The sequence below is a fragment of the Microcaecilia unicolor genome, chromosome 14 (assembly GCF_901765095.1).
Source record: "Microcaecilia unicolor chromosome 14, aMicUni1.1, whole genome shotgun sequence".
Classification (NCBI taxonomy): Eukaryota; Metazoa; Chordata; class Amphibia; order Gymnophiona; family Siphonopidae; genus Microcaecilia; species Microcaecilia unicolor.
The window spans coordinates 30,552,039-30,575,790 of record NC_044044.1 but is presented as its reverse complement, the minus strand read 5'-3'; the positions used below and the strand labels follow the sequence as shown (position 1 = coordinate 30,575,790).

The window sequence follows — 23,752 nt, the reverse complement described above, 5'->3', positions numbered from 1 at the left end:
GGGGGTCGCTGGACATGGGTAGCTGAAGGGGGGCAGGGGAGAGAGGAGGGTTGCTGGACATGGGTGGCAGGAGGGGGGCAGGGGAGAGAGGAGGGTCGCTGGACATGGGTGGCTGCAGGGGGTCGCTGGACATGGGTGGCTGGAGGGGGGCAGGGGAGAGGAGGGTCACTGGACATGGGTGGCTGGAGGGGGAGCAGGAGAGAGGAGGGTCGCTGGGCATGGGTGGCTGCAGGGGGTCGCTGGACATGGGTGGCTGGAGGGGGGGCAGGGGAGAGAGGAGGGTCGCTGGACATGAGTGGCTGCAGTGGGCGCGGGGGGAGAGGAGGGTCGCTGGACATGGGTGGCTGCAGGGGAACCGAGGAAAACCTTGCTAGCGCCCGTTTCATTTGTGTCAGAAATGGGCCTTTTTTACTAGTTTATTACATATAGCAGTGATTTTGATTTCTGGAGACATTTCTTTTTTTTTTTTTTTTTAGTTTGTAGAAGAATTGATTGAATTGGAGAAAAACAATTCAAATACAAATTGAATGCAGTAAAATATAAAAGAAAATTACTTTCCTCAATAGACAAATTTATGTAACAAACAGCTCTACTTCGGTATAACATACTATAAGAGCTCTCCCAAGACGTTATCAATGTGGGCTGCTGTTAAGATGGGCTATTTTACTCTTAACCTCAATTAGTAACTAGGTCTCATTTCATAAAATGGGACCTGTGCTAAAATAGCATGAGTTAGTGGTAAAATAACACATTTTAATGGCAACCTGTATTGACGACAACACCGCTCAATGGTTGGTACTTAAATGTTTATGTGCCGATGTATCTAACTTACACGTGTAAGTACCGCTGCTTATATGTGCAAGTTCTGGCTTTCACAATACTACACATATAACAATTTCTAATTAAGAAGTCAAGCTTATAAAGTCCAATTTTTACATTTTTCAGGTCATTTTAAATACTAGAGGGTTAATTACAATTGCTCCCTCAAACGTAAAGCATGAATACAGCACGGACATTGAAGATCAGAACTTCATGAGAAACCTGTGCAGGTCTCACACTGATGCACATAAAGCATGACTACAGCACAGACAGCTGAAGAGTTCATATTCATTAGAGCCCTGAGTAGGTGTGACACCGATACACATAAAGGATGAATACAGCAGGGAGAACTGAAAAAAAAAGACTCGAGTGCCCTTTATTAGCAGCCTTGTTTAACAGTATTGAATGAGAAACAAGAGCCCAGCTCATGAATTCAAGGAATCTAAAGTGATTCAAATTTGATTTGATTACTTAATATACCGTTTACTACAGTTAATGAGGGGGGAGGAAAGGGTGTTGTAGAATTGTGCCGCCGGAGGGGGGGGAGGATTAAGAATCAGAAAAAATCAAATTAGAAAGAATTGGGGCAAGAACAGAATGGGTGCATGGATAGAAGGTAGACAAAGTTTCAAAGCCATTTCTGCAGGAAGTGTTTTTCCCATGAAAATCAACATTCCCTCTAAGGTACGAGGGATTCCACCACGTGCATTTTACAGTTTAATTATGAAGGAGAGCTTCACAGAACTTGCCTGACCCTCACAATTGAAACCATGATATTATTGCATCACCCCTGATAGTAGGAACAAGTGTGGCAGATTCCGATATCCATGGAGGGAATGTTGGTGAGTATGGACTTTCACAAAATTATCCACTCTTTGTGCCTCTAAATGTGTGTGTGTAATTTATCCAGACTCTCAGAGGGGCAGGGTTAGAGAAGGTTGTGTACCTAGACACATGGTTAGAGCAGTGGGTTGAGAACCAGGGGAACTGGGTTTATTTCCCACCACGGCTCCTTGTGACCCTCTGTTGTCCCAGATACAAAACAGATTGTGAGGCCACTAGGGACAGAGAATACCTGTATATAACACGTAAACCACTTTGGTTGTACCACAGAAAGACAGTATATCAAGTATATGACTCTTACCCCTTTTTCAAAACTTTGTATATGTTAACTAAGAAAAGATAGTCACACAGGTTGCTAGGTGTAAATGTGTGTGGCTATTTTTCCTGAGATAACTTTCAGTGAAGAAATGTGTTGATCACATGGACTTCAGCTAAGTTACCATACAGGTAGTTATTAAAATAACCCCCATAATGATCTAACAGAGGTGCCTAGTAGAGTCAGGGGGAAAGAGCTTAACATAGACAAAAATCTGCAATTCTGGTTTCTATATCTGCGTGTATAAGAATGTCCCCGTGTTTTGCGTGCAGAAGATACACTCTCTGGGGGAGGGAGGGGGTCTGGTTTGCTCCAGCTGTTAAAATCCAAATAACCTCCCACAGGGAGTGTGATAAAGCCCTATGATAGCACTAAAAAAAATCACACGCAAACTGCCTTCTGGGGAACTGAGCATTAAAAGCTTCTAAAGACTAAGCAAAGATTTTTCCATTTAGCACAGCAGAAAGAGCTGACAGAAGCAGAGAGAACAGCAAGATAAAAGGAGACAGACAGAAGGAAAGAGGCAGAGGGAGTAACAGACAGATACGAGAGTGTGCCTGCCCTCACTGGAAGAGTGATTTCCTTTTCTGCTTGCATTGCCAGGAACAGTCATTCGGCTCCTCTCTCACATCCTCAAGGAGAAGCAGGTAAGCATGGACCGGGAATCAGTCAGACCCTCCAGCACTCAACCCATGGCGCTCTATCCACCTTCCTACGTTCATTTCTTCCCCAACCTCATGGCTTGTCAAACTGATAGATTTCAGGGGTACTCAGTTCCAGGTCTCTTCAGCCCATCCGGCACCCTTAAGGGAGCAATTTCAGCTCTCAGCCTTTCCTTTCCCTAGACTCCAGAGAATTTGGTATATTGCTTTTTGCCAAAACCCCTTCCCAAAGCTTGGAAAGGCAGAAATGTTGACTTTTAGTCCCCATTTTAAGCAAGAGAAGGTCCTGTGTCTCATTTATGGAAGGTGCTTTTTTTTCTTTCTTTCTGTCCTTGTTGTTTGCTTTGGTGGGGGGGGGGTTCTTTTTAATGTATGTTTTGGAGGGTGCACCAGGAAGTAATGTGGAGAATTAGAAACCTTGCAAAATTGAAATTGTAAATGTGGCTTTGTCTTGCATGGCTTCGGGAAAAGGGATGGAAATGGAAGGAGGTTTGGTGGGGCGGTTCTCCATCTCTCGTTTTTAAAATTATTATTATTTTTAAATAGCTGTGTTAATTGTACAGATGGCACAAACTCTCTGTCACACACATAGCTCTGTTACCAAGATACCACATTCAATACCCTGAAAGCCTACCACTGGTCCCTGAAAATGTAGGATACACACATACACACACCACACAAAGAGAGCGAGAGAAGAAGAAACACAAAAACATGCACACACACACAGGAAGAAACACAAGAACACATACACAGACAGGAAGAAACATGCAAACATATACACACACAAGGAGAACCACACAAACATACACACATAGAGGAAGGAGTACACAGAAACATACATGTGCACATGCACACCCACAGAGGCAGAAGCCCAAAAACATGCACATATACACATAGACAGGGAGAAAAATGCAAACACAAACACAGAGGAAGAAGTACACACACACAGCAAGAAACACAAAATTATGTACACACACACACAGGAAAAAAACAAGAACACACAAACACACAGATAGGGAGAAACATACAAACATAAACACACACATAGAGCAAGAAGTACACAGAAACATACTTGTGCACACATGTATACACAGAGCACGAAATGGCAACACACAGAGGAAGAAACCAAGTAAGCATACACGAAGAAGAAATACACAAACTTACTTGTGCACATACACACACACACAAACAGGAAGGAACACACAAACATGCCTGCACATGCAGAGGAAAAACATACAGAAACTTGTGCGCATACACACACAGAGCAACAAACAGCAATACATACACACACAAGCCCTAGCAGAAAATTTGGGGCACAGGTCATACTCTACATACCCAGGCTTAGGAGTGAGGTTCATTACTGTCACGGTACATGCAAAACTTACCTAACTGGAGATCCCCCTCCCCCCCCCAAAAAAAAAAAACACAGAGAGGAAAGGATGGAGGCAGAGATGCAGAGAGAGACAGATGGTAGGAGGGAGATAGGGAAACAAAGTTGAAAAAGAGAGCAGGTTGGAAGATGAGACTTGACATGGGAGGAAGAAACACTAGGTTACATTGAAAGAGAACAGGATGAAGAGAGTGAGAGCAAAAGAGCAAACAGGAAGGAGAAAAGATACTGAACCAGAGACTGTAGAGGGAAGAGAAACAGAACATGCAATGCAGGGAGAGAGTGTACAGAAGAGAGAGACAGTGTGCTTGAAGGGGAAAAGAGACCCTGCATGGGCTGAAGGGAAAAAGAGAGAGAAAACTGTATGAATTGAAGAGGAAGAGAAAAAAGACTGCGTAGGTTGGAGGAAGAAAGAGAGAGATTATGAAAGGATTGTAACTGTTATTTCCAGAGTGCTTGCAGCAGTCATAACCCTCTGAGGGGTCTAGCATCGCTTACTCACAGCCGTGGTAGTTAATAAGTCGGAAGAACATGCTCTAGGAGCCTGGAGGATTCATTGGACCAAAGGCATCTGAGTTTAAGCCCTCTCCTGTGCCACTTCTTACACAGTCCTGGGCTTACATCCCTGACTCGGGCTGTGAGTGTGGGAGGCAAGGAACAAAGAAGAAATGTGCCTTTCATGCTTTACTTGACCTTAGACATTGGATGCCCAGATGAAGTTGGCTGGCTGAGTTAGAAATAGAAAGACAAGGGAAATGGAACTAGACATGTTGAAATCTTTGAACAGGGAGCCAAAGACAAAGCTTGGGACCTGCACAAAGGAACCTCAGTAGTGGGGGGAGTGAGGGGCAAATTCTGGGACAGGCAAAGAGGATCCTCAGAGGTGGCGGAGTGAGGGATAAAGACTGGAATTTGCACAAAGGATCCTCAGTGATGGGGTTGAGAGGGGTAAAGTCTAGGACAAGCACCGAAGATCCTCAGCAGTGGGGTTGAGGAGTGGAGGAGTGGCCTAGTGGTTAGGGTGGTGGAATTTGGTCCTGGGGAACTGAGGAACTGAGTTCAATTCCCGGCACAGGCAGCTCCTTGTGACTCTGGGCAAGTCACTTAACCCTCCATTGCCTGCCGCATTGAGCCTGCCATAAGTGGGAAAGTGCGAGGTATAAATGTAATAAAAATAAATAAATAAAGCCTAGGATCTGCATAGAGAGTACTCAGAGGTAGAGGAGTGAGGGTTAATGAGGGCAAGAATCTACAGTAAAACAGAAGGATGAAGGAATGAACAGGCTTAGAGATCTATGCCTGTCACCAATTTACTGGTTTCAGGGTGGGGGGGAGAGGAGATTAAAGAAGGGGAGAAGAAGGAAGTCTAACAGAGCAAGATAAAAATAGAATGAGGGAGAGAGAAGACAGGATATAGAAGAAAAAGTATGGAAAGCCATAAAAATCTTTTAAATCTTCCATTTCAAAAAAAATCCATTAGAGGTTAATGAAGCGCAAAGTCTGCGTTTCCTCAGGGACAGCTGGAGGTTAGCGAGAGACTGTATCCAGGGGTGGGAGAGAGGGAAGAATGCATTGAAAGAGGATGAAGGAATCGTGCAAGGAATGCTCATAATACATGCCCCAAAAAAACACAACAAAACCAGTGATAAGGCTGCAGGGTCACTGCCCCGACTACCTTCTCTCAAGGTGGACAGGAGCCCACCACCCACAATCCCACCATCGGGGGTAGTGCAGCAATATCGCCATCTCAATCACAAGGGGCTGCATGACTCCCGGGGGACCTGCCTGCCACCTTGCGATTGAAACCGCAATATTGTTGCATCACCCTCTGAGGAACATGAGTGGTCGTCTCCTGTGCACTGTAGAGGAAAGGTTGACCCTCCAAGAAGCTTACCTTTAGGTGGAAATATTTCATCATCTGCTGAATGAATGCAATAAAAATCACTTTTTCACTGCCAAGCTCTACTAGCAATGCAGGATGTATGTATAAATACAAATAAAAATAAAGCAAAAAAATAATCACATAATCGTACAGTGAGAGATGGTGGTAGAAGGGTGATTGGAAGTTATGTCCGTTTGTCTAACACTTGCATTCAATCTTGAAGCATGTAACATATAAACAATATGTTTGTCCTCTCTCTCTCTCTCTCTTTGTTTCTCTCTATCTTTCTCTTTCTTTCTCTCTCTCTCTCTGAAAGGATGTCAGATGTCATGGAGAACCAGCCTGTGGCTCTGGGAGCTTCTCGTGTGGAACTGCGAGTGTCATGCAAAAATCTATTGGACCGGGACACCTTGTCCAAGCCAAACCCTTGTGTGGTTCTCAAAATGTATTCGGAGGGACAGTGCAATGAGGTAGGGACCTTCTCTGACCCTGCTCCCTTCACCCAAACAAGGAATGTCACAGAAAAGTTAATAGGAGTCCGAGAAGAACCACACACACACACACACACACACACTCACTCACTCACTCACTCACACTCTCTCACACACACACTCTGTCTGTCTGTCTGTCTGTCTGTCTCCTCATGCAATAGGACCCAACCCTGTCCCTGAATCTCCCTTACACATTCATGAAATTCATACATGCATCCACAAACCCTTCAGCAGTGCCATCTGATCACAGGTTGGTCGCTCTTTCCTAAGCATGCTATGCCCCTTGCTTTGTGCAGGTCGCCCACTGATTCCTGGCTCTCTAGGACTGATTATTGAGCTATTTAACCTGGCTATTTAACCTGGTACTGCCCGGGAAGGAAAGGATACTACAGCTGTTGTGGTTGGTGATTCAATCATTAGGATATAGATAGCTGGGTGGCTGGTGAACGGGAGGATCGCCTGGTGACTTGCCTGCCTGGTGCGAAGGTGACGGACCTCACGCGTCACCTAGACGGGATTTTAGATAGTGCTGGGGAGGAGCCGGCTGTCTTGGTACATGTGGGTACCAATGACTTAGGAAAATGTGGGAGAGAGGTTCTGGAAGCCAAATTTAGACTTTTAGGAAGAAAGCTCAAATCCAGATCCTCTAGGGTGGCTTTTTTTGAAATACTTCTCGTTCCACACGCAGGGCCCAAGAGACAGGCAGAGCTCCTGAGTCTTAATGCGTGGATGAGACAATGGTGCAAGGAGGAGGGTTTTAGATTTGTCAGGAACTGGGCAACATTCTGGGGAAGGAGGAACCTATTCCGAAAGGATGGGCTCCACCTTAACCGGGATGGGACCGGGCTGCTGGCATCAACATTTAAAAAAGAGATAGAGCAGCTTTTAAACTAGGAACGGGGGGGGGGGGGGGGGGGGGGGGGGGGGAGGAGGCTGACAGTCGCACAGTGGCCAATCCTTGTCACTTGAAAAATCCAGTGCATGTGGGATCGCTTAGGAACAGGAAGGGGTTACAGAGGATGGGCAGACTGGATGGGTCATATGGCCTTTATCTGCCGTCATGTTTCTATGTTGCCAACGTCCTCAAGTAAGAGGTGGAGACACCCCCAGCTGTCTGATAAGTGTTAATGGACTTGTCCTAGTTCAATTAAAAGGACTAAAGAACTATTCTCTGCTTATCCACTTAATGATTTTATCGACCTGTATCGTAGCCATCATTCCTCCAAGATGAAACGTTCCAATCTGTTTAGCCATTCTGTTTAGTGGAGTTATTTCTAATTTTGGTCCCCCTTCTCTGTACCTTTTCTGGTTCCACTATATCTTTTTGACCAGAACTGTACAATATTCAAGGTGCAGTTGTGATTTGGATTAAAATGGAGGTATTATAATATTTTCTGTTTTATTCCCCATTCTTTTCCAAATGATTCCTATATACTGCCAATAATGAACCCATGATCCTTTTCCTAATCTAGAGCACAGCATCATGAACCTATAATTAAGATTCATTTTACTTTACTTTGCATTCCATATTCATCCCAAAGCAATGTACAAAACAGAGTAAAGCAAAAGCTAGTGATCATGAACTGATCATTCAGTGTAAAATAAACTTAAAGCATCATCTCTAGCAGAATTAGCAATCTCATCCTAAAGACCAGATAATCAGGTTCATTCCAACCATATCTGTAACTGGACAGAATTCCATTATCTTGATACAAAATGAAATACTTTTAAAACAAATAGGAGGAAATATTTTTCCACTCCACGAATAGTTAAGCTCTGAAACTCTTTGCCGGAGGATGTGGTAACAGTGGTCAGCGTATCTGGGTTTAAAAAAAGGTTTGGACAAATTGCTGGAGGAAAAGTCCATAGTCTGCTATTGAGAGAGACATGGGAAGCAACTGCTTCCCCTGTGATTTGTAGTATGGAGTGTTGCCATGATTTGGGTTTCTGCCGGGTACTTGTGACCTGGCTTGGCCACTGTTTGGAAAGCAGGATACTGGACTAGATAGACCATTGGTCTGACCCAGTATGGCTACTCTTATGGTCTAATCTATGTGGCCTAACAAGGAGACCTGAACTTGAGGTGGATGTGGAACCTACAGCACCCCCTGTTGTGAGGACCAGGTAGGTTAGTAGGTCAGCAAGTTATTTTGGACTAGTTTCCCTGTGTGCATCACTTTGCACTTGCCCACATGAAATTTCATCTGCCAGTTCAATACCAGTCCCCCAGTGTGCAATTTCTCACAGTCTGTTTATTTTTAATTACTTTGAATAATTTTGTGTCATCTGCAAATGTGATCACTTCAGTAATTGCTCCCTTCTCCAGTTCATTAATGAATAAGTTAATGGGAGACAGTAGAATTCTCCCTCTGGTGCACTCTATTTACCTCTCTTCATTGAGAAAACTTACCGTTGAGTCCTACTCTTTCTTTCCTATCTTTTAGTTTTTAACGTTTTTATTGAAAACAGTACAGCAAGTAGAAATGACAGATGTTTCAATGAATACACTAAGTAAGAAATATCAGCATATACAACAGAAAACAATACGACCGAACTATCTTCAAATTATTTTTTAGTTTGGTTTAACTTATTATATCCCCCTACCCACTCCCTCCCTACAATAACACCTATCATCGAACAAACTACAACCGCATAAAGCAGCCACAACCCTATCAATGCCAGAGCTCAATCCTTGTTAGAAATGGGACTATTACGTTTCCTATCTTTTAATCAGTTTCCAGTCCAAGGTAAGGCATTGCCCACTAGCCCAGGACTTTTAATTTCCTGAAGAGTCAGCCTGTTCACCTTTATCCACATCTCTGATGACCTTTTCCCCTTCCCCCTCCTTCAGGTGGACAAGACAGAAGTAATCAAAAACAATCTGAGCCCTGTCTACTCCAAGATCTTTGCAGTGGATTATTATTTTGAAGAGATGCAGAACTTACTCTTTGAAGTGTATGATGCTGAGGATTCTACCAGCGTGGGAACTAGAGATGACTGTTTCCTGGGATCCACGGAGTGCACACTTGGACAGGTGAGCTCATTCACAAGGTCTGGCTGTTTGGCTGCCCAGGTAGGTCAATCATCTAGATGCCTAATGATTTACTCATTTTCATCTGCCTATCAGATTTTTGAGCAATTTCCATCTTTCTTCTTTGCTGTTCATCCTCTCATCTACTGCCTTCATCTACCTTACCCTCTGTCTATTCATTCAACAAAAATTCAATGGTCCATCCACTCAATATTCCACCCTTCATCCCTTCATCTATCTTTGCACACACATCAGTCTTCATCTACCTACCCTTAGCTCCCTTCTTTATCCACCTAACACTTATGTCCATAATTCACCATCCATCCCATGCTTTAATTTACATCCACCTAATTCTCCATTGTCATTCTAATCAATGCTTCAGTTTCTATACTTTCACCAACCATTTCATACTTTAGTCTCCATCCATCCATCCACCCACCCTATACTGTAGTCTTCCTGTAGACACCCAACCTCATGAACACTGCCATCTCTACACTGACTGTAATTTCCTCCTTCCTTAGATTGTTTCACAGACCAAGGTCACCAAACCACTTCAGCTGAAAAATGGAAAATTGGCAGGGAAGTCAACCATCACGGTATAGTATGTGGAAAGTGGAACCCTTTCCTCTTCCTTTCATCTCTTCCATCTCCATTGACAATGAATAGAACTCTCTCTCTCTTTGGGATTCTGTCCTATTTTGTCTAGTTGAGTTAACGATAGACCCAAGCTTTACTCCCTTAGAGGAGAATTGGGTGATGGATACTGTTGAATAATTTTACTGGTAGGCTTACATGGGGGTTTCTTTCTTACATCCTAGCTATGAAATATTTAAATGATATTCATAAGGATAAGCCTTTTTGTTTCCAGATGATCAAAAATGGTTTTCGGAAGTTCATGTAGAGGAAGGTTCATTCTGTGTATAATTTTAAAAAACCTAATCATGAGGCCCTTTACGCATGTACACCAGCTGAAGCTAATAAATCTAGCACCCACAGAAAGAATAGTAGCTTATGAAAGTACTCTTAGACAATGATCAAATTATGGAGGCTTTACTGAAATATCCTAATTGTCTCATTGACATGAGACAATAGGCAACATTGTCATGGAGTTCATCCTATATTTATGTCCAGATTGCCTTCCGCACAGCAAAAGGAACATCTTAATCAATGTCTCTTTGTCTAAGTTAATGTAGATTTTTTAATGACTGTTTCCATAGCTGATTTAAAACTGACTGGGGGGGGGGGGTAATTTTATAAAGTGTGTCTCATATAAAACATCACTTTATATGCAGAAATGCTATTTACAAAATTGCTTGAGGTTTTTATGAGTAAGTTTATGCATGTAAGCTGTAATATATGCACAAGCTTATCGAACTCAGTCAGTGGCATTGGGAGGGAGGGGGCAGGGGGCTGGTTCTATACCTATGCACATAATTAACATTTCTGTGTGCTTTACCCTCCCAGATGTTACCTTTTAAAAATAGGAATATCTTACATGCATTTCCGTAGCACAGGTCAGCTAGTTTTTTTTTTTTTTTGGGGGGGGGGGGTTGTTTTTTTAAATTGAAATTACCCTCTATGAGGTATACATGGTCTAGACTCTAGGGTGTGTTGTACTTCTTGGTTGTTTAAGTAGCATGTTGAATTGGCTTTGGCGATTCTTTTCTGGAAAATTGTAACTTGTCTTTTCCAGGTTCTCCAGTAGGATCCATGATTTGCCTTAGGTGTCTAGCTGGTTTTGGTTCTCTTGCAGACTTTCTGGGGTAGGAGAGACAGTGAGCAAAGAAGTAGGTGTTTGATCTCTGAGTGGTTCAGTTGCAGTCTTGGGGCTGAGGATCTCTAGGGCACTGTGGGACAATCACTATCTGTGTCCTGCCTGAAGCTGTCTGTCTGTCTGTCTGTTTTAATCTGTCCTGCTTGAGATATTTTGGTGTATTGCTATCCTTCTCCTGCCACTGTCTCTCTTTCATGACCCACTCTGGTGCATGGATTTTCCCCGGTGGTTCCTTCCTTCGCCATTGCTACATGAAACATGTATGTTGCTTTCTGTTTCCCTCACAACAGATCACAGCTGAAGAAATCTCAGGAACCAATGACTTTGTGCAGCTTGCTTTCCAGGCCCAGAAACTTGACAACAAGGTAGGGCAGATTTAAAGTGCCTTGAGCCAGTATTCCCTTCTTTTGTTTCTGCAGTTGGTATTTTCTTTTCTTCTTGTTTTTCATTTTTAGGATTTGTTTAGTAAGTCAGATCCTTTCATGGAAATCTACAAAATGAACAGCAATGGCAGTGAACAGCTGGTGAAGAGAACAGAGGTGAGGCAGACTTATCCCAGGGTTTGTGGTGGACTAAAGACCTTTGCCCTGGAAGAGAGGAAATGCTTCCTTAGACTCTGGGGTGCACAGGAGTCACCTGACCTTGACTGAAATCCTTGCATGTCCTTTGGGTTGTGTCCCTGATGATGGAAGTCTTTTTCAGTTTCTGGGGTGCACTGGATTCCCCTGTACTTGAGTAAAAATCCTTGCATGTCCTGTGGGTTGTGTGCCTGGTGATGGACGTGCTTCCTCAGTCTCTGGGGTGTACTGGAGTTCCCTGTCCTTGAGTAATATCCTTTGTGTTGTGTCATGGTGATGATAAAGAGAAGAACTGCTGCTTGCCCTATGAGTTTGGGTCTCTAGAGAGAAGGATTCCTGATCATACCCTAGGTCAGATTCCTGACAATGGTAGAGAGAGGATAATTTCTGCATGTCACAGCTTCATAGATGGGGTAGGATGTCTGCATTCCCTGAAACACTTCAGTTTAAAACTACTGTTGAATCTTTTCTACCTTCAGGTGGTGAAAAATAACTTGAACCCCAAGTGGGAGCCATTCCGAATTTCTCTGCATACCCTGTGTAGCTGTGACCCACACAAGACCTTGAAAGTGAGATTTAGAGGAAAAGATGGCATGGCTGTGGGGCAGGGAAAGAGTCTTAATTCCATTACTCTTAACTGTAATTTACTGTCTCAACTTTCTTTATATTTCTCTCTCTCTCTTTCTCTTTTTCTCATTCCACACAGTTTGTGATTTATGACTATGATTCTAGTGGAAAGCATGATTTCATTGGACAGTTTTTCACAACCTTTAAGGAAATGCAGAGTGGCTCCCCAGGATCAGAGGTATGCATAACTTTACTCCTAACCTAGAAACACCAAGAAGGGGGAGACATGGCAGGTCAGGGATAACTGCCCGGAAATCATAACTAAGAAAAAGTATTCCAGAACTGACAGCTTCAAGGGGAGGGTGGAGTGGAGGCACCGCACAACTCTCAAACAGGACCCTAAAAATAGAAGGGCTCAGAAATGATTCTCCCCTCAATGTTTTGACCTTTGTGCAGGTGCAGTGGGACTGTATAAACCCTAAATACAAAGAGAAGAAAAAGAGTTACAGGAACTCCGGGGTGGTCACTCTGACACAGTGCACAGTAAGTAGATGCTGAGTGACCGTTTGTGATCCTGCTTCTCATACATTTTGGAGATTAGTGCCTGGGTGCTGATTTAGGGACCCTTTTTCTAAGCAGCGCTAAAAAGTGGCCTGCGCTATACCCAGCGTGCGTCTTTCCCACACACTAAGGTCGCTTTTAGTGCTGCAGGTAAATGTCCGATTTGCTATTTCTGCAATAATGGTCACATGATAATTTTCCCATTAACACTTGGCCATTAGTACGTGAGCATTTACTGACACTTGTTTTGTAGGCGGTAAGAGCTGACATGCTAATCCTATACTAATCAGTTAGTGTACGGCAATACCCATGTGCTTATCAATTAGCATAGCAGCATCCACTTTCTACCCCCAAACACACCCCCACCACTAAAAAAAAATCAATTTTGTTTTGTAGTGAGTGGGTAGCAGGCACACATGCAAAAATTACCACGGGGCGCCTGAGCGTGCCAGCGGTAGTGCATTTTAACCTGTGCTAAGCACACATTAGTGATTACCGCAGCTTAGTAAAAAGGCCCTTTAGTCCTCTTTGTGAAAATGGGTGATTGCATACATGCGAATGTTGCGTGGTTGAGAATGGATGAGTAGCTGAATTTTATCGAGAGTGGTTGAGAACAGTTGTGTGGTTGAAAATGGTTGAGTAGCTGAATTTTATCAAGAGTGGTTGAGAATGGTTGTATAGTAGAGAATGGATGAGTAGCTGAATTTTATCGAGAGTGGTTGAGAACGGTTGTGTGGTTGAAAATGGTTGACTGGCTGAATTTCATTGACAGTGGTTGAGAATGGTTGTGTAGTGGAGAATGGATGAGTAGCTGAAGTTTATCAAGAGTGGTTTAAAACAGTTGTGTAGTAGCGAATGGATGAGTAGCTGAATTTTATCGAGAGTGGTTGAGAACAGTTGTGTGGTTGAAAATGGTTGAGTAGCTGAATTTTATCAAGAGTGGTTGAGAATGGTTGTATAGTAGAGAATGGATGAGTAGCTGAATTTTATCGAGAGTGGTTGAGAACGGTTGTGTGGTTGAAAATGGTTGACTGGCTGAATTTCATTGACAATGGTTGAGAATGGTTGTGTAGTAGAGAATGGATGAGTAGCTGAAGTTTATCGACAGTGGTTTAAAACAGTTGTGTAGTAGAGAATGGATGAGTAGCTGAATTTTATCGAGAGTCATTGAGAACAGTTGAGTAGTTGAGAGTGATTTATCTTTATAAAGAGTACTTGAGAATGGCTGAATGGCTAAATTTGACTGTAATGGTTCCCTCATAATGTGTAACCTCTTTGTATTTGCTTTCTTGTAGGTAGAAAAGGTTCACAGTTTCCTGGATTATATCATGGGAGGATGCCAAATCCATTTCACGGTATGGAGAGAAAATAAAAAGATTAAAAAGGAAGAGGTAGAAAGAATTGAGAAACAGAAAGAGAAATTAGAATTTTAATAGCAAAGGTTTAAAAAAAATGTTTCCCATCTTCAGCATAAGGGGGATAATTACTTAACAAGCCAATCAGCACTGATAATTGCCACTCAACAAGCAATTATTGAGACTAATTGGCATTAATTAGAATTTACATGCACAACTTGGCGCGCGTAAATTCTAATGAGTGCTGCTGAAAAGGGGACGTGGCCATAGACATGGAATGGGTGGATCGTGGGTGTTCTGAAAATCTATGCGCACAGCTATAGAATACTCCTGCTCCGCGTCTAACTTAGGCACTAGTATTTACGCCAAGTTTTATTGTGCGCCTAGATCTAGGTGCAGGCGTGGCCACTAGGCGTATTCTATAAACCTTCCCTAAATCTAGGCGCAGTTTACAGAATAAGTCATGTCTGGCATGCTTGTTTTAATGAACTTGAGCATGCGCACACGCTCAGTTTCACTAAAACGAGCGTGCCAGATGTGAGGGGAAAAGAGAGCAGGGCAGGAAATGCGGCTGCGCTGGAGACCGGTACTGAAATAATGCTTCAGCTGGCAGGGATTGGGGACTCCTGCCAGCTAAACCAGGGGCACAGATCCAATTTGAGGGGGCCTAGGCCCCCATGGCCCCTCCATAGCTATGCCACTGGTATAGATCTGGTTACGCCAACAAGAGGGTTTCACTGCAAGGGTGGTGGAATGGGCCTCCAGGGAAGGTGACTTAAAAAAACTGGGGGGAAAGACACAAAGGGTCTTTGAGTGCAAAGTAGTGTATGTGGGGGGGGGGGGGGGGCAGGGGGGAACAAGGTCAATTCGGGTCTACATTATTGCACCAAGAATGAAATTGGACAGAGACTAAACAAGTGCCTTATCTGGTACAAACTTTCTATATGTCTAGGTAGACGTTTGCCCTTTCTCTTTAGGACTGAGGAACGTAAATGGAAAGCTTTATTCATATTAGCATAAATCACCCCTGTACCACTCCACTGTCTAATACTCGCATTGTTTCATCCTGCAGGTTGCCATTGACTTCACAGCCTCAAATGGGGATCCTCGAAATGACCAGTCTCTGCACTTTATCAACCCCTCAGAGCCCAATGAGTACCTGAAGGCACTCTCTGCTGTGGGAGAGATCTGCCAGGACTATGACAGGTAAAGGCAGGAGCCACGGCATCCAGCTTTCTCTCTACCTCGTGTAAGAGGGAACGTGTTTGTTCCTCTCGTGTATTGCACGGCATTATAGAACCAGGCTTCTTGGAGTTTCCAGTTCAGGTCTTATAGCATGCTTCTATTTCTGGGCAGGAGTGGGCTTCGTTGGGAACATAAGAACAGTGCCAGGGCAAACTTCTACAGTCTGTGTCCTGTATATACCAAGACAGATCAGGATGGGCTGGAGTGGACTAGTGTAGTTTATTATTTATTTATTTAATACATTTATACCCCACATTTTCCCACTAGATGCAGGCTCAATGTGGCTTACACAGAACCGTAGGGAAGATTACAGTACAGAAAAGTACAATTAAGCAGTGTAAAAGAAAGGTAATAAACAAATAGGTATCATTTAGACAATGAAGATAGCAAAAGATAATACAAGGTTACAGGTAATAAGGTCCATAATCTTGCTGAAACCAGGAATGGGTAGGTTAGGTTGAGTCTGGAAAGTAAGCCTTCTTGAATAGGATGGTCTTCAATAATTTTCTGAAATTTAAATAGTTCCGAGTTGATTTCACACATTTGGGTAAAGCATTCCATAGTTGTGTGCCTATGAAGGAGAAGTTGGAGGCATAGGTGGATTTGTATTTAAGGCCATTACAATCAGGATAGTGTAAATTTAGATAGGATCGGGTAAAACTGGAACAGTTGCCAGATCTGGACGGTTTAAAGATCTGGAACACCACAGTCTGTGTCTTGTGTATGGCAAGACAGATCAGGATCAAGTATACATATTTGATGCCACATTCATTGTGGTTTAATCATGAATTGATAATGAATGTGACGGTTTGGGCAGACTGAATGGACCATTCAGGTCTTTTATCTGTCATCTACTATGTAACTATGTAATTCGCTTAGGATTTTTAGACAATGCAGAATATATTTATTTATAGTGAACATTTATATCCCACATAATCCCACCAAGGCAAGCTCTATGTGGCTTACAATGCTAAGGAAAAGTACATCACAATAAGTGCAAATCAGGGTAGAAAGTAGAGGAGGGGAAGAGAGGGAATCAACAGGGGAGGGGAATGCGGGGATGCAGAAGATCAAGCAGTAGAGGAGTAAGATCGATCACACAGGTAGGTCTTTAAGGATTTCTTGAACAGGCTGTGATCGGATGTCTCTTTTATCTTTGATGGTAGAGCGTTCCAGTAACGGGGACAAGTGAAGCAAAAAGACGAGGCAAAGAGCAACTTGTATCTTAAGTTCCTGCAGTTGGGAAAGTGGAGATTGAGATAGGTGCGGGACGACTTCACGGAATTCCTGGGTGGGAGGTCGATTAGGCTGAACATATAGGCTGGAGCATCTACTACTACTATTACTATGTCCCTTATCCTGTGTTTGCTGAGGGACTGTCCATTTGTTTCTTTATTTAAAAATGCATAATTCACTTTGGGACTTATTTTCAAAGCATTTAGACTTACAAAGTCTAAGTGCTTTGAAAATACGCCTTTTTGTCTATAGTCCTAAGCAGAATACAAAGCGCATTGTTCTGCATGTGTGATCGAAGTGAGGGATTCTGCTAGCATGTAATTTTTGTAGCACTCCCAGTAGGAAATACATCGGTGTTCTAGGGGCCGGTGTAATATTTTCTGTGTTGCCTTTTTCTAAGTTAGGGGGGCTGCTGTGTAAGCTTTGGCAGTTCTGGCTGTTAGAATGTAGCAGATTTGGTACGTAGGTTGATTTTATGTCACAAATATTCTGGTAATGGAGGGCGCTCTTGTTGCCATCACTGAGAGAACACCAGAATCTGAATATTCTTTTGGTAGGGTAAGTAGTTAGGGGAAATGTCTTAATTCTGGGGGGGCTATGGATGTGGAGGGTTCATTAAAGAGATAAAGGTACAGGGTTTTTATTGGAGTTTTGGTGTCTTTGTGCTTGAGTTCTGCACCCCAGACCTCGCTCCGTGTAAGAAAATTGGTTGAATGATGCTGTCAAAGAATTCTAATAGTTTGCTTTGCTGACTAACCTCTTTCTATCTGGCTCTGGCTTTGCCTTCTATCTTATCTCACTTGCTTGGTCTCACTTCCTCCCATTTTTCTTGCATATTCCTCACTATCACCCCTTTTTCATCTGTTCTTTCAGTGACAAGCGGTTCCCGGCCTTTGGTTTCGGGGCTCGGATACCTCCTGATTACGAGGTAATGATAGAAGGGTCGCTGACAGGGAGAGGGGGAAGTCAGAATACATGGTGATGTGTGTGGAATATAGGAATAGACCCATACATTGATTTATTTATTTAGTAAAATGTGTTACACTGTTCTTCAACAGATATCAAGGTGGTGTATAGAAAAAAAGTTACATCCATATATATAACAAATTGTACAAAAACAGATGTGCCTCAGACAATGGACACCACAGAAACCTAAGGAAATGAAAGATTAGTGGCACGACAATAAAAATCCTTTACAATGTCTAAACTATTGAAAACATAAGGATAACAAACTTTGGTCATCAATCATAAGGTCCTGAACCCCAAAACTTAAGAAAAATTGGCACAAGAAAAGGTCCCAGAATAACCACTTCTTCAATCCTGCCTGAAATGTTTTTGCAAGTCTCCAATTTCAATTCCATCAGCAGAGAATTCCAAAGAGCCTACAACGCTAAAGGCTCAGTAATGGCAAACATCTAACTGCAATTTCGAAGAAATTGTTAATAAATTATTCCCTGCTGAACAGAGCACATGACTTGGATGATAAGGAACCAGCAAAGAATTAAGATAAACCAGTGTACCCTGAATGCAGCGTTTGAATGTCAGCATCAAGATTTTAAACCTAATCCTGGCAATTAACTGGCAGCCAATGCAATCTATACAGAAAAGGAGTCAGATTATCATAGGGATTTACATCAGTCAAAAGTCTGGCCGTCGTATTCTGGGCGAGCTGTAATCATTTCCATCGAGATCGAGGCCAAGCTACCCATAAAGAGCTGCAGTAATCAATCCAGCTAATTACTAAGGAGTGCAAAATTATGTTAATTGCTTTTGTAGTAAAAAATGATTTCAAAGAATGTATTTTCCTTAAACAATAAAAAGAAGTACCTAATGCTAATATCACATCTCAGTCACAGGGGGAAAGGGAGGCTGAACAGAATCATTAAAGCATTCAGCTTGCTGTACTTCTGCCTTTCATGATCTTTAATTCTTTCTCTTTCTTTATTCTCTATCTAGGTGTCTCATGACTTTGCAATTAACTTCAGCCCAGCCAACGCAGAATGTGAAGGTAGGATGCCACAGACCCCTGTCCTCCTCCCACCATGTGCTGGATAATTTTATAGAACAAGTTGCCTGGGTTGAAAGTCTCGGTGAAGCGCCTATTTTCAAAGCTATGGTATAAAGACACACAGGGCCCGATAGTCAGCCGGCAGTGATCAGCGTCAAACCTGGATATTCAATGCCAGGACATGTCCAGCCACCAACATTAATGCCAGGCCTGCCATGCACTGACACTTCCATGGGATGCGCTGAGGCATCCCAAGGTAATCCCGCACTGGAAAATTTTTTCGTTTCTAGTGCAGGAGGTGTGCCCATGGGCAGGGACGCCAAGAAACTAGGCCGGGCCCGGGGCAAGGCCAGCCCGCCTCCACCCCCCTGCTGTTACCCCCCATCTCTCCCCCTGCCGCTGCCGCCCCCTGTCGCTCCCCCCACCTCTGCCGCCCCCCGTCGCTCCCCCCGCCGCTGCAGTCCCCGGTCTCACCTGCCTGCCTCTACGGCTCTGGGCCCCCTGCATTCGAAGCGGCAGTCGCAGATCGCCTCTCTTCTGGCCTTCCCTCCCTGTGTCCCGCCCTCGTCTGATGTAACTTCCAGTTTCCGCTAGTACGGGACACAGGGAGGGAAGGCCCGAAGGGAGGCGATCTGTGACTGCCGTTTGGAATGCAGGGGGTCTGGAGCCGAGGAGGCAGGCAGGTGAGACCGGGGACTGCAGCGCCGGCAGCCTGACCTCGGCGCCGGGCCCCCCTTGGAAGCCCGGGCCCAGGGAATTTTGCCCCCCCCCCCCCCCCTCTCGGCGGCCCTGCCCATGGGCGGAGAGTAGGCATGCCTACACTAATCAGATAGCGCAGGCACATTGCTGCGTTCCACCCGATTAGCACAGGAGTAGCATGGGTGCCCTTACTAATGAAGAAATTAGCATGTGGCCATTACTAAAATATATGGCAAGGCGGCCATTTTGCTGCCACGCTAAAAGTGGCTGCAGCACGCAGAAAACCCACACGCTGACACCAGCGTGTCTTTACTGTGGCATCATAAAAGGACCCCTAAGTGACTCCTGGGTTTGGTCGCAGTCCCATATTGTTTTATTTTAGCTTAGTGGAAGACGTAATATACCACCTCTCAACAATAAAAATCAAAGAAAACATATGAAAAATGATTACGTTTCTGACCTTGTAACAAATTGGAAAGGTTGATGGGGGAGGGGGGATGATATACACAGAAATGACAGGGCATTTCACAGGTTCTGGTGCTGATCTGAACTGCCTCTGCTCAGGTTCTGGTTCCGGCCCACTGACAGGATCCCACAGATTTGCTGTTCCAACTGCTGTTTCTCCTCTTTCCTCAGGGTTAGATTCAGTTTTCCTGCTCATTCTTTTGCGGGGAGTCTTTGATTTTCTCTCTGCTCTTTGGGAAATGGGCATCTCTTCTCTCTTTGCATTTTGCACAGTACAGGAAGGAAATATATTTCTATTTCTCTTTCTCGTGTGTTGCACTGAATATAGAATCTGGCTTCCTGGGGTTTCCAGTTCAGATTTTGTCTGCATGGTTCTGTTTCTAATTTATGGTTCTTTCTTCTGTATTTGCTGAAGGTCTGTCCATGTTCTTCACGTGTGACTGAGGTGTGGGATACCTACTAATGTGTAGCTTCTTTTAAGGATCTGCAGCAGTCCAGCTTGTTCTAGGGCTCAGTGTAATAGTTTGCATAGTTGCCTTTTCCTAGGTAGAGGGTTACTGTGTAAGTCTTTGCAGCTCTCTCTCTCTCTCTCTCTTTTGCTTGTATTTCTTATTTTGTTTTGGGGGGGTTTGATGAGTTTTCTTTTATGGGGGGTTTTCTTGATGTATTTTGTGCATACAATGAAGCTACTATGTAGTAAATTTAAAACAAATTGGAGAAAATATTTCTTCACTCAATGTGTAGATACTCTGGAATTCATTGCCAGAGAATGTGGTAAAAGCAGTTAGCATAGCAGGGTTTTAAAAAGGTTTGGATCAGCTCCTACAAGAAAAGTCCATAAGCCATTATTGACTTGGGGAAATCCACTGTTTATTTCTGGGATAAGTAGCATAAAATCTGTTTTACTCTTCTGGGATCTTGCCATGTACTTGTGACCTGGATTGGCCACTATTGGAAATAAGATACTGGGCTTGATGGACCTTAAGTCTGACCCAGTATGGCAATGCTTATGTTCTTGTATTCCTCTCTTCTTGCAGAAATTGTGGGTGTTATTGAAGCCTATAAACGCTGCCTCCCCAAAATCCAGCTCTACGGCCCCACCAATGTGTCTCCCATCATCAACCGAGTTGCAGCTTTGGCTCAGGAGGAATCAAAGAATCAGCACGCCACAGTAAGTGAAAAGATCAAGCTCTCTCCTTCTGGCTCTCATTATGGAGCCAACTTACCCTAGTAAGAAGAAAAGATCACTTTCTCTCCTTCTGGCTCTCATCAGGAAGCCAGCATGCCATAGTATGAGAAAGAGATCTAGCTCTCATCAGGAGTTCATCCTGTGGTTTCTAACTATGGCATCTATTTGCTGGCATTTTCCTTCTCACTTTGTGCCCCATTCAGCCTTTTCCCTTTCTTTGAGTCTTCTTTCTCCCACCCTTTCCTCCTTCTAGTTCTCTTACTTTCAGTCTCCTCTTTTCTCTTTCATGCCTCACCTCCTCCCTCTCCATCTCCCTCTCCAATTCTTGTCCTGGATCTCCCTCACGATCCGCTTTCTCCTCTCCCTCTCCTACAGAAGTATTGCATCCTACTAATCATTACTGATGGTGTGGTGAGCGACATGGCAGAGACACGAGAAGCTGTGGTCCGGGCATCTCGCTTGCCCATGTCCATCATCATCGTAGGGGTGGGCAATGCTGACTTCTCGGACATGCGGATGTTGGATGGGGATGATGGGACTCTCCACTCCACCAAAGGAGAGCCTGCTGCCCGAGACATTGTCCAGTTTGTACCCTTCAGGGACTTCAAAACGGTACGTGGAAACCACGCTTGAAATGATTAGTTACACCTCTCAGCTATCATGGGTTTAAACCCTGAATTTCCTCTGTTTTATCCCCTCTCAGCTATGCCTGCGTCTCAGTTACCCACCTGTCTGTCTTTTCCCTCTCTGTAGTTCCTATATTTCTGTTCCTTGTTCCTGTTTTGCCCCTGGCTCCCTTTCTCTGTCTCCTTGCCAGTGGCTGTCTCTATCTATTGCCTTCTTTTCCCCCTCTGCTCAGCAGGTTCCACCTTTCCAGTTGTTTTTTCCTAAACCCTGATGCAGCCCTGCTACCCTGCTTTCCTATTTGGTTAAAATTATAGGTTTCTCTATTACACACTTAAACCACAACCACACAGCATGGTCCAGAAAAAGCAAAATCATATAAAAATCCTAATGCAAATATGAAAACATTACAAACAATGCATAACTGGCATAAAAATCCTGCTCCCCAAAGCAGCCTAACATCATCTTATCTGATATTTTATGTCTCAAATGAAAAAAAAAAAGAATAAATTAAAAGAACAAGACAATATCCAGCTCTGGAAATAATAACTAGTCTAGATTTTAGGTACCGGCTGCCTGCCAAAAGAGGCAGGTCTCAACTAATTTTTAGTTCTCATGAGCCAGACCATATTCAAGCCTGGCTTCGGCTGACAGGGTATTCCAGAATAATGTGAAAAGGCAGGGAAAAGGCTTGCTGTGGTCACGTGTGAACCAATTTGTGCGGATCTCAGTGAGTAAACCCCTTGAAAGACAGCTTGTAACCAATCCCAGCGATGTACTGGGACATATGGAACAGTCAGACACTGAAGGCACAATGGCAACAGCCTCATTTGCAAGCAGAGCTCTGAACGCCAGAATCAAGCTTTTGAATTGAATTTTTCAGAAGATTGGAAGCCAGTGAAGTTTACATATTCTGTCTAATCCTGGCCCAAGAAAAACTTATTGAGCGGCGTTTCGAATGGACCCATTAGAAAAGAACCACCCCCCCCCCCCCCCCCTGCATCTGACACTTCCATCACTTTTCTCCTTTCTGTCTGGTTCACTCTTTTTTTTCTCTCTCTCTCTCTCTTTCACTTTCCTTCCCTTACAGGCTCCTTCTTCTGCTCTGGCCAAATGTGTCCTAGCTGAAGTTCCCAAACAGGTGGTGGAATATTACGCTAGCAGAGGCATCTCTCCAGACTCGCACAGACCTGACTGTCTACAACCCCTCTGAGACTCGCTTGTGCATTGTGTGTTTGAATGTGTGCACCTGTACAGCAGTGTACTCAGGGACCACTGTGTGTCTACGTCCTATGCTCTATGAAATTATTACACAGAGGGGAACCTGAGTCTGGTTATTCTGGCCTGCATCTTATAGAATGAGGAACAAAAAACCCCACATATCCATGTACATATATATATATTTATATATATATAAATATAAGTAGGGAAACTAAGACTATTGCCTTTATGGGTCAGGAAGAGAGAGAGAGAGCAAGGGAGAAAGAAAAGAAAGCCGGAAAGGGATTCAAAAATCAGTGAGCAGAGGAATTAAGAGCTAAATGGACAGAAGTGTCAACCAGGCCAAAGGATTGATGCCTGCAAAAAGTCACAGAGAAATTAATCTGCTATTTCCATATTATGGGAGGTTAGGAGATGTGGGAGGAGGCATTTTTCAGAGAGTAGGTATGACCCATAGCTCACAGCGCCAAGCTGCCTGTGCCTTCTCCAGTTGAGGACTGAAAACCAAGCCAGGCCAATCACACGTTCAAACCTCTGTGCTGGCTTACACTAAGATAACAGGAGGACCAGCTGAGCCAGGCCTTAGTGTATTTCTAGACTTGTGCTTCCAAGTTCTCAAAGAGCAGCAGGAAATAGAAATCCAGAGATGCAACAGAGGGGGCCAAAGAAATGGGGAAAAAGCAGGTCTGACTCATCCCATCCCTTTAGCTTGTAGTGTAACTGCAAAATATCCATGGTACCACCCTTATGAAACTTTTCTTATGAAATAAAATTTTCCTAGATTTCAAAGATTTAA

At 43.7% G+C, this 23,752-nt stretch overlaps 1 protein-coding gene across 1 annotated transcript; it reads left to right on the top strand.

The window, feature by feature from the left end:
* The first annotated feature begins 2,583 nt into the window (after positions 1 to 2,583).
* CPNE6 (copine 6) lies at positions 2,584 to 22,948 on the top strand. The gene is made up of 16 exons (XM_030186751.1): positions 2,584 to 2,625; positions 6,229 to 6,382; positions 9,255 to 9,437; positions 9,956 to 10,030; positions 11,499 to 11,573; positions 11,664 to 11,747; positions 12,266 to 12,355; positions 12,493 to 12,591; positions 12,810 to 12,896; positions 14,210 to 14,269; positions 15,342 to 15,475; positions 17,624 to 17,678; positions 18,707 to 18,758; positions 20,960 to 21,093; positions 21,487 to 21,723; positions 22,826 to 22,948. Exons 2-16 carry the CDS (start codon positions 6,230 to 6,232, stop codon positions 22,946 to 22,948), a joined length of 1,641 nt encoding a protein of 546 aa, XP_030042611.1. The 5' UTR covers positions 2,584 to 2,625; position 6,229.
* Positions 22,949 to 23,752: the final 804 nt, after the last annotated feature.